Raw genomic sequence first — 15,888 nt, 5'->3', positions numbered from 1 at the left:
ATCTAGCTTCGTTAAATTTTCACCAATTTAGACCTTTTCAATAATGTATAAAACCTTTGGTTTGGTTGCACCAACAAATTAAACTCTAAAAATTATTTCCAAACCATACGAGGTAGTTTTTAGGTTTTTTATACAATATTGAAAATGTCTAAATATGTTCATTCTAAAACAGTCAAGAAATGTTAAATTGTTGAAAATTTAACGAAGCTATTTTTTTTTTAAATCTTCTGAGGTACCTAAAGTATCAAATTCAAGAAGTCGGTTTGAGAATTTCTGACATTTACATTTTTAATCGTTTTCACTTCACTATCAATATTTGACCACAATTGGCTGCCACAATTGGCAACTATATATTGAAAGTTGAAAAAATCCACGACAGTTCAAACCGTATTAGTTTTTATTTTTCGGCTCAGTAATTGCCCTATAATTGCCGCGTTTATGCCGTGAAGTCAAATAAATGTCCGCGTACTTGGTTTGATCAGAATGTAAACAAAAAGCCTTTCCATTCTTACTTAATATAAAGTTAATATGCTTTCCTAAAAAAAAAGAAATAAAATAAAATCTGTTTGTGGTAAGCATAGTCCACATAAATTTAGCATGATACATCCTGTAATAATTAAATCACTGGTCAAAATTTATTTTTTTTTGGCTAATTAGTTGGTGAACTTTGTTTTTATCTATGTAAAGTGCAAAATCAAAAAAAATTCAGCGCTTTTTTTTCGGCTTATAGCCGAAAATTCAAAAAAAAAAAAGTTACCTTCATGAAACTTGGCCAAACATTTTTCTTTTGGGAAAGGAACCAAGGATCAAAAAGTCTATACAAAAAAATTGGGTTTAAGGTTGTTTTTGCGAATAGACATTGAATTCTGTAATTGGTCCCAAAAAGCCAATGATTTGTTTTATTTTGTTGTTCTTATTAAAGAATATCCCTTCTATTCGAAAAAAAAACACCCTTTCAACCAAAACATATTTATGAAAACTCTTTATTCTTGCCATCATCAATTTTTTTCACTCAAAACACCCTTTTAACCATGATATTCTCATAGACATTTAAGATCAGAATCCCAATCTCAATATTAACATAATTGTTTAATTTACAATGCTTACTTGGTAAATGGAAAATATTAGTTCTACGAGCTTAAAATTAATATATGGAAAATGTATATTTCCTTTGAATCGTTCAAATGAAGTGAATAGGATAAGATAGATAATGTCCTAGACTTATTTTTTTTTATTTACAGACATTGATACACACTTCTTTTATTTCACTCCATTGGAAAAAATTCCCGCAGCCTTAGTGAACTATCAAGAGCTATTTCTCTTTCCGGATTTTAAAAACTGACGGACTACGGTGGCACGCTGACTGCTATACTCAATTTGTCAAGTAACTTTCTTTTAAATTAACAACGCTCATGTTATATCCCCTTCCTCTACATATAGCCAAGATCCGAGTTTATTTAAAAGATTAAGGACAAGCACGGATAAAATCAGAGATCCGTTAGAAAAATACGGATGTTAAAAATTTAATGCAAACATAATCTACAGTCATCTATTTAGGGCAGCTTTGTAATTCTGGCTTTCGTTTTGCAGACTTTTTCACTTTACAAATTGAAAAAACTTGGTGTGGGTGATTGCGGTGGTGGTTGGTGGTGGTGTTGCGTACATTTCAAATTAAATCGCTCACATAACGTATATGCTTTCATTTTATGTGTATTATGTATATTTATGTATATGTAACACAACTTGGAATATAACCTACGCAGCATGAAGACTAGCATAGTTCGCCCCTGGTCCCACAACAAAAATCCTAATTTTGTAATGGCTTCCACGTAATGTTCAACCAACAAGCAACATCCGTAGAGTAAATTTTTTATCATTTTTTATTTTTATTTTTTTTTTTTTTTCAAAAGAGAAGAGCAAAACTTTTGCGGGACATCAAGTTATTATTGTTTGCTTTTAGGTTGAATTTTTTTTTTTTATGTTTTTTTTTTTTTTGGTTTTTGATTTAATTTTTTTTTTGCGGACAATCAACTTTATTTGCGTACATACTGAACACAAGGGACAGAGAGAGAAAGCGATATTAAAATTGTTGTCCACACATATGTTTGTGAGATTTATTGTGCACAGATTTGAAAGCATAAATATATTCATTTAATTTGTAAGATTTTCCTTTTATCTATGAAGCGTATGTTAATGTTTTAAAAGATTTTAGGTAAATTGAATTTATACTGAAAGAGAAGGAGTAGAGAAGAATGACGTATATGGAAAATAGTTGAATTTTCAGAACCAAAATATACAATGAGCAAATAGACATGTAAATGGCATCGTAGAGAGAAACAATTCTTTCGAATTTGTTTGAAAAAAAAAAACAAAAAAATGTTTTGAAACCATCAAGATCAGAATAATTACCTACAGTTATATAAAGAGAGTTGTACCTACATACTTATGTATAAAGATTTCATTCAAACTTTAAAAATTTTTTGACTTGACGTATTATAAATCGATGAATCATGGCCGCATTCACGAAAAAGTGACGCCATTTTCTCACATTCCAAATGAAATTTTAAGCAGTGCGTCATAAATTTTAATTAAAAACAAACTATTGTAAAGTTTTATTCCGGGTTTACAATAAAACTTATTTTATTTACACTTATATTTCCGTTCAAATAAGAACACACTTTATTTCAACTCAATTTACTTTTATTATTCGCTCAAACAAACACACTTTTAAATCACTTTATTTACTACTAACAATTCGCAACACTTTATTTCACTTTGTACTGTACTCTTTCACTTTCAAGATTAAACTGTCCGGTCGGTGTCTACGCTGCCCTTTTATACCGGAATTTCGAGATTCGAGAATGTCTTCGAAGGTTCTCGTCTTTGCTTCTCGAAACTTCCTTTCCAGGAGGGGCGCTTCATACTTCCAGTCTGGTGGGATATTTTGGGATGTGTTCAGTGGGATATTTTGGGATGTGTTCAGAGGTTAGTTTCTTAATTACTAAAGGTCCGTTCACATTTCTACCTTTGCAGTAGTAGGTAGTATGTTCAGACTTTTATCTTAAAAGTAGTTCAGTAATTCATCGTTACACTATTAAAGGTACAAAAATCTACTTTAACTTATTTCAATGACAATAACCTAAAAGTGAATGATAATTAAGAATTTTCAAAAAATTCAATCATTAAATAGGGTAAATCGGGGTAAAACAAAAAAGGCTATTTTCTAAACGGGACGCTGCAGAAAGTTGAGTTGTTTTTCTTTGATATATAAATTTAAGGTTGACAAAGATATTACAAAATTCTTTAAAAAAGTAAAACTAAGTTATAAATGTTTTTTTTTTTTAAACATAAACATGAGTTAGTTATGAGTAGTGATTATAGGTAGTTAAAATTTTGTTCGACAATTTGAGAAATGCCATTCAAAAGATAATAAAATTAAAAAATTATTGGTCTGATACGTGTTTTTTTAGGTCTCTGCGTTTGGAAATACGAATTTTTAAAAACGCCTACATAGGTACTTTTTTAGGGGTGTTTTTGGGTATTAATAGTAAGCTTTCAGATGATATACAATTTATTAGAATTACAACTTTATTAGATGTTTGAAGAGGCAATATCGACAACTTAAAGAACGAAGAAAAGTTGCAAAAAAAAATGTTATATGTTAATTATTATAATCATCTGAGGGTCAATTCTCGTTCTGTGAAGCTGTGAAGTGATAAAAATAATACCATTTCAGTTTTTACAGCGTTTTTCATTTTAGGCACCTCTAATCCGATTCTCAAACTCAATTTGATAAATCGATGGAAAATTCTGTACTGTAAAAAAGTACTAAATGATGAATTTTTAATTTTTTTTTTTTGTGAAAATAATTTTTAATAAAATGTCAATAAATTATCAAGAATAAACTTTGGCAATGGATAAAAGTGAGGTATTATCATTTAAATATATACATATGTATATGCAACTATTTTCAAGATCAACAATCATGTTTTTTATAATATTATCCCTAGGAATAAATCAAGGAAATTGAAACGACAAGAATGAAACATAGAATAATTAGCTCCTAGCAATTCGGCCCATCTGTAAGATTTACTGAACTTTTTAATGCAAAACTAATTTTTTTGTATTAGTCGCAATGCTCTTTTACCTACAAAGCATCAGCTTTTGCATTCGATTAGATTGTGCTTCAAGGCAGCACTGCATTTAGAAATTTTGGCAGTATTTGAAAAGCATTTCAATTTGAAAAAAATTTTAAAAATTGTAAGCAGTTTTTTAATTTTTATTTTTCTTCGCCTTAAACTACTAAAATGCATGATAATATTATCTGAGGAATCATTCAAGGTTATTCTTCACGATAGTATTTGTTTGGGATAAATATTTTATCATTTGAATAGATTTTGACATTTAAAATTTTTTTTTTCACCAAACAAGAATCGATTTCGGTGTGAAGCTGTGATATTTTTTTTCATTTTCAAAATATCAAAGAACGAGAATGGACCCTCTGGTCAAGAACATTTTTGGAATGTTAGATATATGAAAAAAGAAAGCAAAATAATTTATTTTAATCCCGAATTTTTATACCGAAACCCAACTACATAATCTATTTTGTGCTACTTCTGTTTGCTAAAAACTTGAAAAGAATAATATTCACGATTGGGTCGCACGTTCTTGCTTCTATGTTAGAAGTTGCTTAGAATGTTGAATTTTTGTATAGCATTCAAAAAATAATTAGAGCGGGCGGCGGCGGCGGCTGCAGAAACGCTGAACTCATCGAGCTAAAGAAAAATTCACTTTTGTAGTAGCAGGGTGAAATCGGGTGTATTTTTTAGGCACCCTTCAATTCATCGAGCTAAAGAAAAAAATGACCATGGTGGTCTTAGACTCCATTAGTGTATCAAAATAATACAAGCCTTCCTTACGGTAGGGCGCATTAAAGTGGTCGATTTTTAGGGCCCTCCTAACTCATCGAGCTATAAGATGAAAGTGGTGTCAAATGAAAGTTACCGATGTCTTCTTTAATAATTCACAGGTCTTCCTGGCCAAATCTTGGCAGTTTCTGAACGCGAACAGCTTTAGGCTAGGCGCACACATGCGATTTTAGTCGCGCGATTATTTAGTCGCAAAAATGGATCACACGGATTTCAATGCCGGTGAACACACATGCTTCCCGCGATTAAAAATTTGAAAATTGTGTCTACAGTCATTAAAATTGTTGTCATCTAATTTGCGACTGAATAATCGCGCGATCAAAATCGCATGTGTGCGCCTAGCCTTAAGGTTGAAAACGATGAAAATGAGTTTTTTTTTGTTAAAGTCTTGTTTTTTGGTGTGTTGACCGGTGATTTAAGAAATTTTTTTGTTACCAAATCAAAGATAACAACATGAATTTACTAAATCCATAAAAAATTAGGAATAGATTAAAAATAAGCCCATAGAATGTCAAAAAATACCTATACCTATTTCTGAGCAATTAATCAAAAAGTATGCTGTGCATTTTTATACATAGTTATCAAACTTAAGTATGAAAAAGATGCCAAATCGAAAGTTAGAATCAAAGATAACAACATGAATTTACTAAATCCATAAAAAATTAGGAATAGATTAAAAATAAGCCCATAGAATGTCAAAAAATACCTATACCTATTTCTGAGCAATTAATCAAAAAGTATGCTGTGCATTTTTATACATAGTTATCAAACTTAAGTATGAAAAAGATGCCAAATCGAAAGTTAGAATGTCTACTTTTATATTTCGGAGGTCTTCCAAGTTAAAGCTTGGTAGTTTGGTCACGTAGTCCATTTTAAGACCCCATACTGCTAAACCAATTTGATTTTTTTTCTCTGTTTTTCTGTGTTGACCGAATGTGAACCCTGGACTTGTCAAGCTAAGGGATTAAATTGGTAGAAAACGAAAAGATGGAGTTTCTTCTTACATAATTCAGAGGTCTGCCAAACCAAAAATTGGAAAATTTCCCTTTAATAAGCTTAGTACTCTAACTCTAATACATTTAAATATCTTCATTCTCTATCGTTTGATCAAAATTTCCTAATTTTTTTTTAATTTGTAAGGAACTTTGTTGAAATCTATGAAGTTTCACTAGTACCTATCTACAGCCACTATCACCTATAACCTTACTTTATATTATAGACTATAGAGTAAATAAAATAAGTTGAACATTGATAGATTATAAAATTTAAGAAAATAAAGTACTCGTACATAGAATTCAAATTAAATAAAAAGATATTTTTTTAGAAAATGGAATTTACGCCCAATCAACATCAAAGAATTTTTCATCATTTTATTTTATCAAACTCAAACAGTTTGGTATTCAAGACTCTTGCCTCTTCTTCTTCAATTATTAATAACAACACTCCTAATTTAATTGCCTTCTTTAAATTAAATTTCTCAGAACCAAAAAGAAGGTCTATATAAATTAATTTTTTTTTTTTAAACAAAAATTTAATTTAAAAATCAAAGTGAAAGTTGATTACAAGCTCGTCCCCGCCATCATATTCGTACCTACTTACCATGTTTTTTTCCTTTCCATTAAATAAGTTTTAATTTGAATATTAATTGCTCATTAAATATTAATGGATTGCGTTAATACCTACCTCAAGGTTTGCTTCCCATGTTTTATATTATTTACTTAATTATATTTTCGTAAATTGATTTAATTAAATAAAAACTTAACAATAATAAAATTACATGCATTTATCATTTCGAATAAAATTATCATTAAGAAGAAAAAAAAAAGAAGAAATACTTGGTTCGCGTATAATTACCATTTAACGAATGTCATTGACTTGAGCCTTCTGTCATAGACTAATCTTATTTTGCCAATAAATAACTGCTAGCCCGAGGAAAATGTACAAAAGGGCATCAACACTTCATTTAAGGCCTTTTTCGTTCCTTCACAGATACGAGTAGGATAGCCTACTTTGCTGTGGCCTAAAACAAAATTCAATTGGCATTAAACCCACCAAGAAAAAGTATGCGGACAACCACTAAGCGGATTAAACACATAGCAAATACAATTTATTCCAGAAATCTATCTCAGTTTGATGGTATCTGTATAGTCTATAGAGACTTGAATGTATAAAAGTAGACATACATACATACATACGTATACTTTTGTATTTAATCGTTTTAAGATAGATTTTTTTTTTTCGCTTTCCTATGAAGTACTTCCTTTGCGGGATTGTCGGTCCGGATTCCAGAGTAAATTCTGGAGGAATAAGTATGGAGTACTTAAGTCTTTTTTACTTTCTACCTCGGACCCTCATTCAATTAATGTATTCGTGCAAGCATTTTGTTAGTACCAACACAGGTAAACGTAATCATTTCCAATTAAAAGAGAAAGAGAAGATTCATCTTTATTCAGTTCAGGCAAAATATAAGTTTGTCATGTTTTACCTAATGAGCCCTTTGCTGATTCCTTTTTCTAAAAAAAAAAATATGTAGGTGAATGAGTGTTTTTCAACTTCTGGCAGAAAAGGAAATGAGTAAATTGGTAGATAAAATCTTTTCACTATCTATTAAGTTTGTGGTATGATGGTCTATGGATATAATCTTTGAATAGATTAAAGGTTTGTTTATTCGAATTTAAATTATTTCTTCTCATTTAAATGTAAAACCCTTTCTCTCTGATGATGAAAGTGATGAAAAATCTTTGGTATTTTGATAGTAATTAGTGGAACTTTGAGATCCGTGAGTAGATATAATTGCCATAAATATATAATAATTTATTTGAAGTTTTATAGAAAAACTCTTTTGAAAATGTTTCGTATTGAATTAGAGGGTTTTATCATTTTTTTTTTTGTATTAAGAGTTTGGAGAGTGAGTTCACATAGAGATACACCTTGAGTTCAAAGTACTCAACATTAAAACGGGAGGGAAAAACTAAGACGGGTAGGTAATGCATTCTACATTTAGAGAAATGTTCTGCAAAAAGAGATGAAGACTTATTGCTGCCATACAAAATTTAGGTAGGTACTTACTATTCTAATCGAGACTTTTCTAATGATAAAAGGTCAATATGTGTTATGCAAATCAGTCAAAATTCTTACTTGCCTATTAAGGTCATTCAAGAAATATATTAAACGATTTGCTGGTCACTGTGGCGTATGCGTAACATTTTTTTCCTAACATACTTTACAAAAATCATTTGCTATAAGATAGAATAGCTTAAGTCGAAAAAAAATTTGTAAACAAATTAACTCGTATATCTTTATTTTCTCATTACATGAGTTTTAATATAAAAACAATATTACAAAATTAATTAATTATGTCATAAAGAAATCTGGGTCACTAGGGATCGGGCAGTTTTTATTTTTTTCATCAATATATAGGTACTAAAATATAATTGTGTGTAAAATATCCCTCAATTCCATGAATTTTCAGGGGTCGAATCCGGTAAATTCATTTTTCGAAAAATTATTGCGGCATAATCTAATTTTGGTTTTTTTTTGTACTAAAATAAACTAATTTTTTTTGATTTCATATATGTATATTATTGTTTCAAAGCACCTGCTTAACGAGCTTTGAAAAATATTCACGATTAGGTATAGCTTGATTGACTGTAAAATTATTCTTAACTAGAAATGATACATGTAAATCCATTGATTTGGTGTAATATAGCTGAAAAAAAATAATTGCATAATTTTTTTTTATTTGACGCTGATTTAGTTTTTTAATTTTGAAATTTAAAATTTTTCTGAAAAGCTTTTAATTCTTTACCCATTTTTGGAGTTGCTAGCAGCAATTGCCCAAATTTTATTAAACGTTTTCTTACCCTTGATTGTATGAGGAAATTAAACTTTTCAAAAAAGTCACAAAAGGATCCTTTGACAAAACCAACTTTAGTCACTTTTCAGTTGAATGGAATTTTTGCTAGGGTGTTTCCCAGAATGATTTGCTTCAACTTCAACTTTTTGACTACATCACAAACACGTTGGAATTTTTGTTATTCGAGGGCTAACAATTCGGCCTAAAAGTGCTGTATGATTATTGCCTTCAATATTTATGCAATTCACAAAGCTAACAACTTTGTATATGACTGTAAACAAATATATCACTCAAGTGGTGACGCTTAAGACCGCTACCATAAAATAAGTGAATCGAAATTTTTGAAAATTCGAATTTCCATTTTTTATTTTTTTATGAAATAAACATCATTATTTTTTGTTGAAAATGCAGAAATTTTTTTTAAAATAATTAATTTTTTCAATTTATGTAATAACATCTAAACATGTAAGAAAATCAAAATGCATTTTAAAGCCGTTTTCAACTAAAAGTTGAAAAAATTATAAGCAGACAATAAGTGATGAGAAAATTTAGGATTAATGGTATAGATATAGGAAAAATTGATTGGGTTGCAAAAGTTGCCGCAAGTGAAGTTGAAAAAAGGACTTTTAACACTTTTTTTTTTCTAAAATATACCTTTAATCGAATAAAAACATTTATTTCGATATTTTTTTTACATAACCTCAAAAATATTGAGGAAAATACCAAAAACTATTTTTTTTTTTTACAAAATCAAATAAAAACTGATTTCCATGTTTTCTGTGATAAAATATGATATTTCTATGTCGTATTGGTTGAGCATAGCGACAGGTTAGTTGTACAAAACTTATTATATCTCCGTTGTTTATGAATATTTTTCAATATTTTGTTGTTATTTTTTTTTTTAAACTGAAAAACCGAAAAAGTTGTGCTTATAAAATTTTTTTTACTTATTTTGTTAAAAGTCCAAAAATTAAAATGTTTTTTGTTGTTTTTATGTCTTATTTTCAAATTCTTCCTTATTTTTTTATGATATAAAGAAAACTAGATTAAAAAAAAAGACTCGAAAATATTGCCAAAATTCTTTGTTTACCACTTTATTTTGTATCTCCTCTTGGATATGCAGCAATTTGCTCACATAAATTTAATTACAATACTTGTTTTGTGGACAGCCTTAACGTTTTTTTACTTGCGATATAGGTACTATACCTATATGTATATCGTGTTATGTATTCGTACAAAAAAAAAAGTTGAGATAACATTTTTCCATGACATTACGATGGTAGACAATGCCAAAAAAAGTGGGTCCCGAAAGTCCGTCAGTCTGTCTGTCTGCCTGTCTGTCTGTCTGTATACGAACCTACAGCCTAAACGGATGGAGCGATTTATGTCAAACTTGGTATGTAGCGTTATTTGGCGACTCTCCAGAGGGGTTTTTGGAATTAATTTTTTTGGACCAAAAATAACGGTACTTGTCATATAGGTACCGATTTTAGTAAAATTGAAAGATCTCGAAAATGGCTCCAACGATTTTGTTTAAAAAATTCAAATGATAGTTTTAAACTAAGGTCTATCTTTTAATGAAAAATTTTTTTTGAAAATCATTATTAACGGTACCTGCCATAGAACCGTTTTTTTTTTTCAAATCCGATTATCTCCGAAACTGCTTATTCGATTTCAACGAAACTTTTTGTGAAGAAGAATTTCTATAATTTAAATATAAACCAAGAATAAACTTTTCAAAAAAATAATTTTTCGATTTAAAAAAAAAATTTGAAAATTTTTTTTGAAAAATCAAATTTTTGAAAACGGGATATTGAATTTTTTTGAAATTTTGTTTCAAGATGTTGATTAGTGATTTCTACAAAACGGCATACCAATTTTATTTTAAAACTTTTTTTCCAAAAAATTATTTATAAAAAATTAGCTCTAACGATTTTGAAAATTTTTTTCTAAAAATGCATCTTAATATATCAGTCAAAACTGCATACTTGTTTTGGAGGGCAATTTGATTTCAGATTTTATTTTATTTTTTTTTTAAAACGAATTTTATTTTTTTTTCCAAATTTCTATATAAAAAGTCTTAAAAATTTAAGCAACTTTAACTCTAAGAGCAAGTTCGTGCGACCCAGTCGTGCATTTTATTTTATTTTAACATGAACATTAAAATTTTATTTTGTTTTTTCACAAACATAGTGCAATTAATTTTTGGTTTTCCTCAATGATAGTTGTCTAAAAATTAAAAAATACAAATTTTCAAAAACAAATGTCCCAATTGCAATTAATATTCCAACAATGAAACATATCCAGGCAAATTTGAAATGATACAAGGCAAGTGGTCTTGTACCTTGCTCCATAAAAACGTGTCCCATATCAGAATAGATGTAACCCTCATTTTTAGCCTGGTAGTAAGCATTTCGTGTCCATTGATCAATCAAACCTGTGGTAAAAATTTGAATTATAAAATCACTCAGTATCTCTTTAAAGACTGAATTTTTCGCAAATAGAAACACCATGAAATATTGCTGCAAGTTATCTTCTATTATATGAAATTTTGGTTTTATTTGTGCGTCCATTAGAAATTTCAAGTTATCACTGCCAACGGCATAAGCAAAGCTGGTATTTGTCATTGAATTCAATTCCTCGACAAAAGATTTATAACTCTCCACCACTATTATATTCTCAAATTTGTCTGGTTTATATGCAAGTTTCAAGTAGGAAACATAATCAACGTCGTTCATCAGAACTGGGAACTTGTTTTCAATTAGATCTTGAATTGATTCAAATTGTTGAACTTTAATGAAGACTGTTAAAAACGATGTCATGTATATGAGGTAAAAATTCACACAAATAAATGCCGCAATCAGTATTTGAAGATGATACCAATATGATTTAGTTATTGGTTTCTCCGAAGGCATATAGAGGAAAATCAAGAAAATTTTACTAAAGGATTTCCACACATTTGAAGAATCTTCGGAAATATAATCTTTTAGAAAATCAGTGATAATCAAATATAAAAGCAAAAGTCCAAAAGTCATCCAAACAGTTGGTTGAAATGGTTTCAAAAAGTACTGGCTTGAGTCCACAAATCCATTGAGTGGTACTAGTATGCCCCATTTAAGAAATTTAATTGGATATGAATGCTCAAATCCATCATAAGTCTCGAAGACATTCATATACATGTCGATTGTCTTACCTAAGGTTGCATTAATAAATTCATTTAATGGTTCAAAATATTTGATTTCGGTTTCGACAAAAGTTGCATTGTGTTTTTTCAAAAATCCAAGAAAAGCCTGTCCAGCGTATCCTCCAATATTGCGCTGCCCATTTTTTTCCGTGTACCAGAAAACTCTGGGAATATCTTTAAAAAAATATGTTCTAAAAGTAAAGCCATTCAGGTCCTTGAGAGAATTGGGTAATGAAATTTCATTTGACAATAATAACTCTTTAATAGGATTATCGTCAAATGGAAGATAAGCATATGTGATGTTGGCTGCAATTCCAAAAATTCTTGTAAAACATTCCTTCCAAAGGATAACGAAATAACTCCAAAGTTCTTCGAGACTATTTCCATAAACAATGACAAACCTTCGAACTCTTATTTGATTAACCAAGTGATGAAAATTTGAGAAACTGCTTGACACCTGAATCACAAGGATAATGTTTTCATCTACACTTTTAAAGGCTTCATTTAAAGAAATGGTATTAAGAATAATTACGGGAATATTGAATGGTTTTTGAAAATAATTGCTAAGAATAATGGCACCGAAATCAACGAAATAAATTGTTGATGGATGGGATTCTTCAATAGCTCGATGAATAGTTTGACTCAAGGATGAATTTTGTTCGGTTTTAATTTCACAAAATAATGAAAATAGGATAACTTTAGACAGCAACATCTTAAAATGAACAAACTGCAGAAAGTATACACATTTAACCTTTTAAAAAAGTTTTTAATATCCTTTTCAATACTTTAGTTATTTTAAGCGATTAAATTTAGATTGCGTGTTTTAAATTAGTTTATATTTTATACGCATTTCACAACTGACATTTAATAAGACTCACTTTACATTCCGTGTCGCTAACAAAGGTCAATACTATTGACACCTTAAAAATGATAATATAGCTTTAAGCATTACCAAGGTAGGTATCTCCTTTTCAGCTCCATTTATCTATCTCAAAAAATTTCCTCCAAATTTATTGAGTGAGACATCAAAAGCAGCTCTATTCATAACTCTTCATTAGATCTATTCATAACAGAAAACAAAAACTTTTTTGTAGGTTTGGTTGCTGATGTATTTGCATCCAAACATTTGTTTATGATCATTCTGAGTCAGATATCTGCGGACCAAAGTCTCGAAACAATCAGGCCTGTGCCTCAATGGGATGTACTCAATTTATAGTCTGCTCTTTTGACTGGGCGTGGGCTTCATGTATTTTTACGCGCTGAATCTAAATATGAGGACACTTTTGTCCGTACACCTCCAAAAATTTGAGCAAAATGCAAAAAATCATAGAAATCTTCAATTTTAATGTGATTTGTAAAGTTTTTTTGCAATTTACTTAAAATTTTGAATGTTTACGTTTTCTCATAGACATTTAAGATTCTTGCTTCCACTATATCAAAGGGTACCATTATAAGTATCTACTTAGTTTTTTTTTTAAATAAACCACATTTTTTCTACACGTCAAAAAAACACTCTTTCATAAAAAAAAATATATAGACTTATTTTGTTTGTAATGCCTATTAAAAAAAATGTTTAATAAATTTCGTAAGGGTATCTTTTTTATCATTGATAAACACCCTTTTATCTAAAATATTTGTATAGGCTACTTAGATTTTATTTCTGTTAGGTATAAATGAAACACCCAGTTTATACGGTACTAAATCCAAATTTCACCTTTGCTTGAAAATAAAACACATTTTTATAGACTCTCTGTAGGTTCTTAGTTCTTAAAACAAACAGAACGGTTTCACCAAGTTTAAGAAATTAAAAAAAATGTATGTCAGTTGTTGTGATACCTTTCTCACACATAAAAAAAAACACCTTTTCGCCAAAAAATATTTTTTTTTTAATTTACATATGAATCCTTTGTTCCAGCTTTATCTAAAACCTTTATCCCGAAGTGTTTCATGTTTTTTCATTTAAGTTTCGGTTATATTTTATCTGTTGAAGTAAAATAAAATACATAGTTTAAAAAACTAAAAACACGCTTTTATCACGCACTTAAAACTATAAGATAATTTAATACATCAAAAAGCGTAAAGCGCTTTGTTCAAACTTTATAAAAGTACACGTAACAAAAATGCGCTCTACGCTTTTTGATGTAACCATTTTCAATTTATCATGATTGAAAGTAGGGGTGTTTCGAACCTCATGCCCCTCCCCAGGATCCAAGCCAGTTACAATGGAAGCTAATAAAAGCGTATTAAAAACATGCAGTCTTGAATTTAATAGACAATAACTTTTCTAAGAGAAATCGTATTGACATTATTTGTATGTCATGAGATTCAACATCAAAAAAATAACCTAAGAACATGTGTAATCCCACAAACAATTTTTTTCACTATATTTTTTACCTTCACCCCCTCCCTCTTGCCAGCGAAAAAACAATCTTACTTACACCCAGTTTTTGTTTATGGACTCTTTTGATCCTTGGTTTTTAATAAAAAACAAACTTTTTGCCAAGTTTCATCAGGGTTACAATTTTTGTTTCTATTCATTGATTTTTTGTACTATTTTACCTGTAGCAAATGGGTTTTTAATCGAATTTAACTGAAAATAAATTAATTAAGAAAAAAACCTATCTCCCAAATCCATGCATTCAGATTGTACTTTATTAAAAGAATACAAATATTAAAATTAGCAGTTTGCACTTAAAAGTCATTTAAATTAAATTGCAATTAAATATTTTACAAGTGGATTGAATGGATGTCTGATTATTATAATAATAATAATTGGCCTAGCTTAAACTGTTTTCGTTTAAATTATTTTAAATACTCTTGATTGAAAAGCAAGTTTGTTTTTTCAATCTACAGCCAGAAAAAAATTGACAAAACTGCAAGAATCACCTTTTTCTTGGTCTCTATCGACTATAATGATCTCAGAGGACATATTTTTAGCACAAGGAAATTTAATACAAATATTAAATAAACTTTAAAGATGGAAGCAATCCAAAGATGTCTCTTTTCGGATATTCTGTCCCATAAGAATATTGAATACATACATATTCCACCTATATATAAAATTTCCTATAACATATCGAATTATAAATTTCCGTTGTGAACAAACTCTGGGATATGATAAAACAACAAACGAGAGAAACGTTATACAAGAAAAGGTATCCAAGCTTAAAATATATAAAACTAGTATGTGTATATATATAAATGGAAATACGGAAAGTGTGAGTAAAAACTGGCCAAAGGCTGAATGAATTATTCACATAGAAGAAGCAATCAAACGAAATTGATCCTTGTTTCTGGCAAAGGAATGATATCCTATATCGACTATTTTTTTTTTTTTTTCTTTTATGCATTGGGTAGGTATAGATAAAATGTAGGTCTATGTTTTTTATAGTTCCTCTTCATATCATAGTCGCCGACATTTTTTCACGCACTGTGAGCTATATCACATTCAAAAAGTACGGATTCAACACTTAAGAATAAGCAATTTTTGTATATGTAATACGAGGATATACTTGATAGAGATATGTTAAAAATACACACATAGACAGATGATAACAAACATGTAGATGTAGATACTTAAAAAAAAAAATACAGAAAAAAAACTTTAAAAAGTTAAAAAATGGAATGCATGCCTTTTTTGAGAATTGAGCAATCGATATGTTTGATATGTAAGTGGGAATTGAGTGTGAGATGAGAAAAATGGCAGTTTCCGGAAATAGCACTGACTGTGAATGAAATATTCATGTAGTAAAGCAAATCCAAAGGGTTTCAATGTGTATAGTGGTAATAGTGGGTGTAAAACAGTAGTCAATTTCATATTCATTTTACTTTGGCAAAATGAAGACTTGAAACAAAAGAGTGCTATAGTGGTGAATTGTCATCTCGTCTTATTCAAATCAAAGCAAATATGCACTTTTATA

General features: G+C 29.3%; 1 protein-coding gene across 1 annotated transcript; it reads right to left on the bottom strand.

Annotated features, from left to right (window-relative positions):
• Positions 1 to 10,999: 10,999 nt before the first annotated feature.
• Positions 11,000 to 12,680, bottom strand: LOC129915104 (uncharacterized). The gene is made up of 2 exons (XM_055994567.1): positions 11,129 to 12,680; positions 11,000 to 11,013 (listed from the first exon to the last, which is right to left on the bottom strand). The coding sequence occupies exons 1-2, from the start codon at positions 12,678 to 12,680 to the stop codon at positions 11,000 to 11,002; spliced, it is 1,566 nt and encodes a 521-aa protein (XP_055850542.1).
• Between the last annotated feature and the right edge of the window lie 3,208 nt (positions 12,681 to 15,888).

Source organism: Episyrphus balteatus, chromosome 3, assembly GCF_945859705.1.
Source record: "Episyrphus balteatus chromosome 3, idEpiBalt1.1, whole genome shotgun sequence".
In the NCBI taxonomy this organism is placed as follows: Eukaryota; Metazoa; Arthropoda; class Insecta; order Diptera; family Syrphidae; genus Episyrphus; species Episyrphus balteatus.
This window is presented reverse-complemented; position numbering and strand designations above follow the sequence as displayed.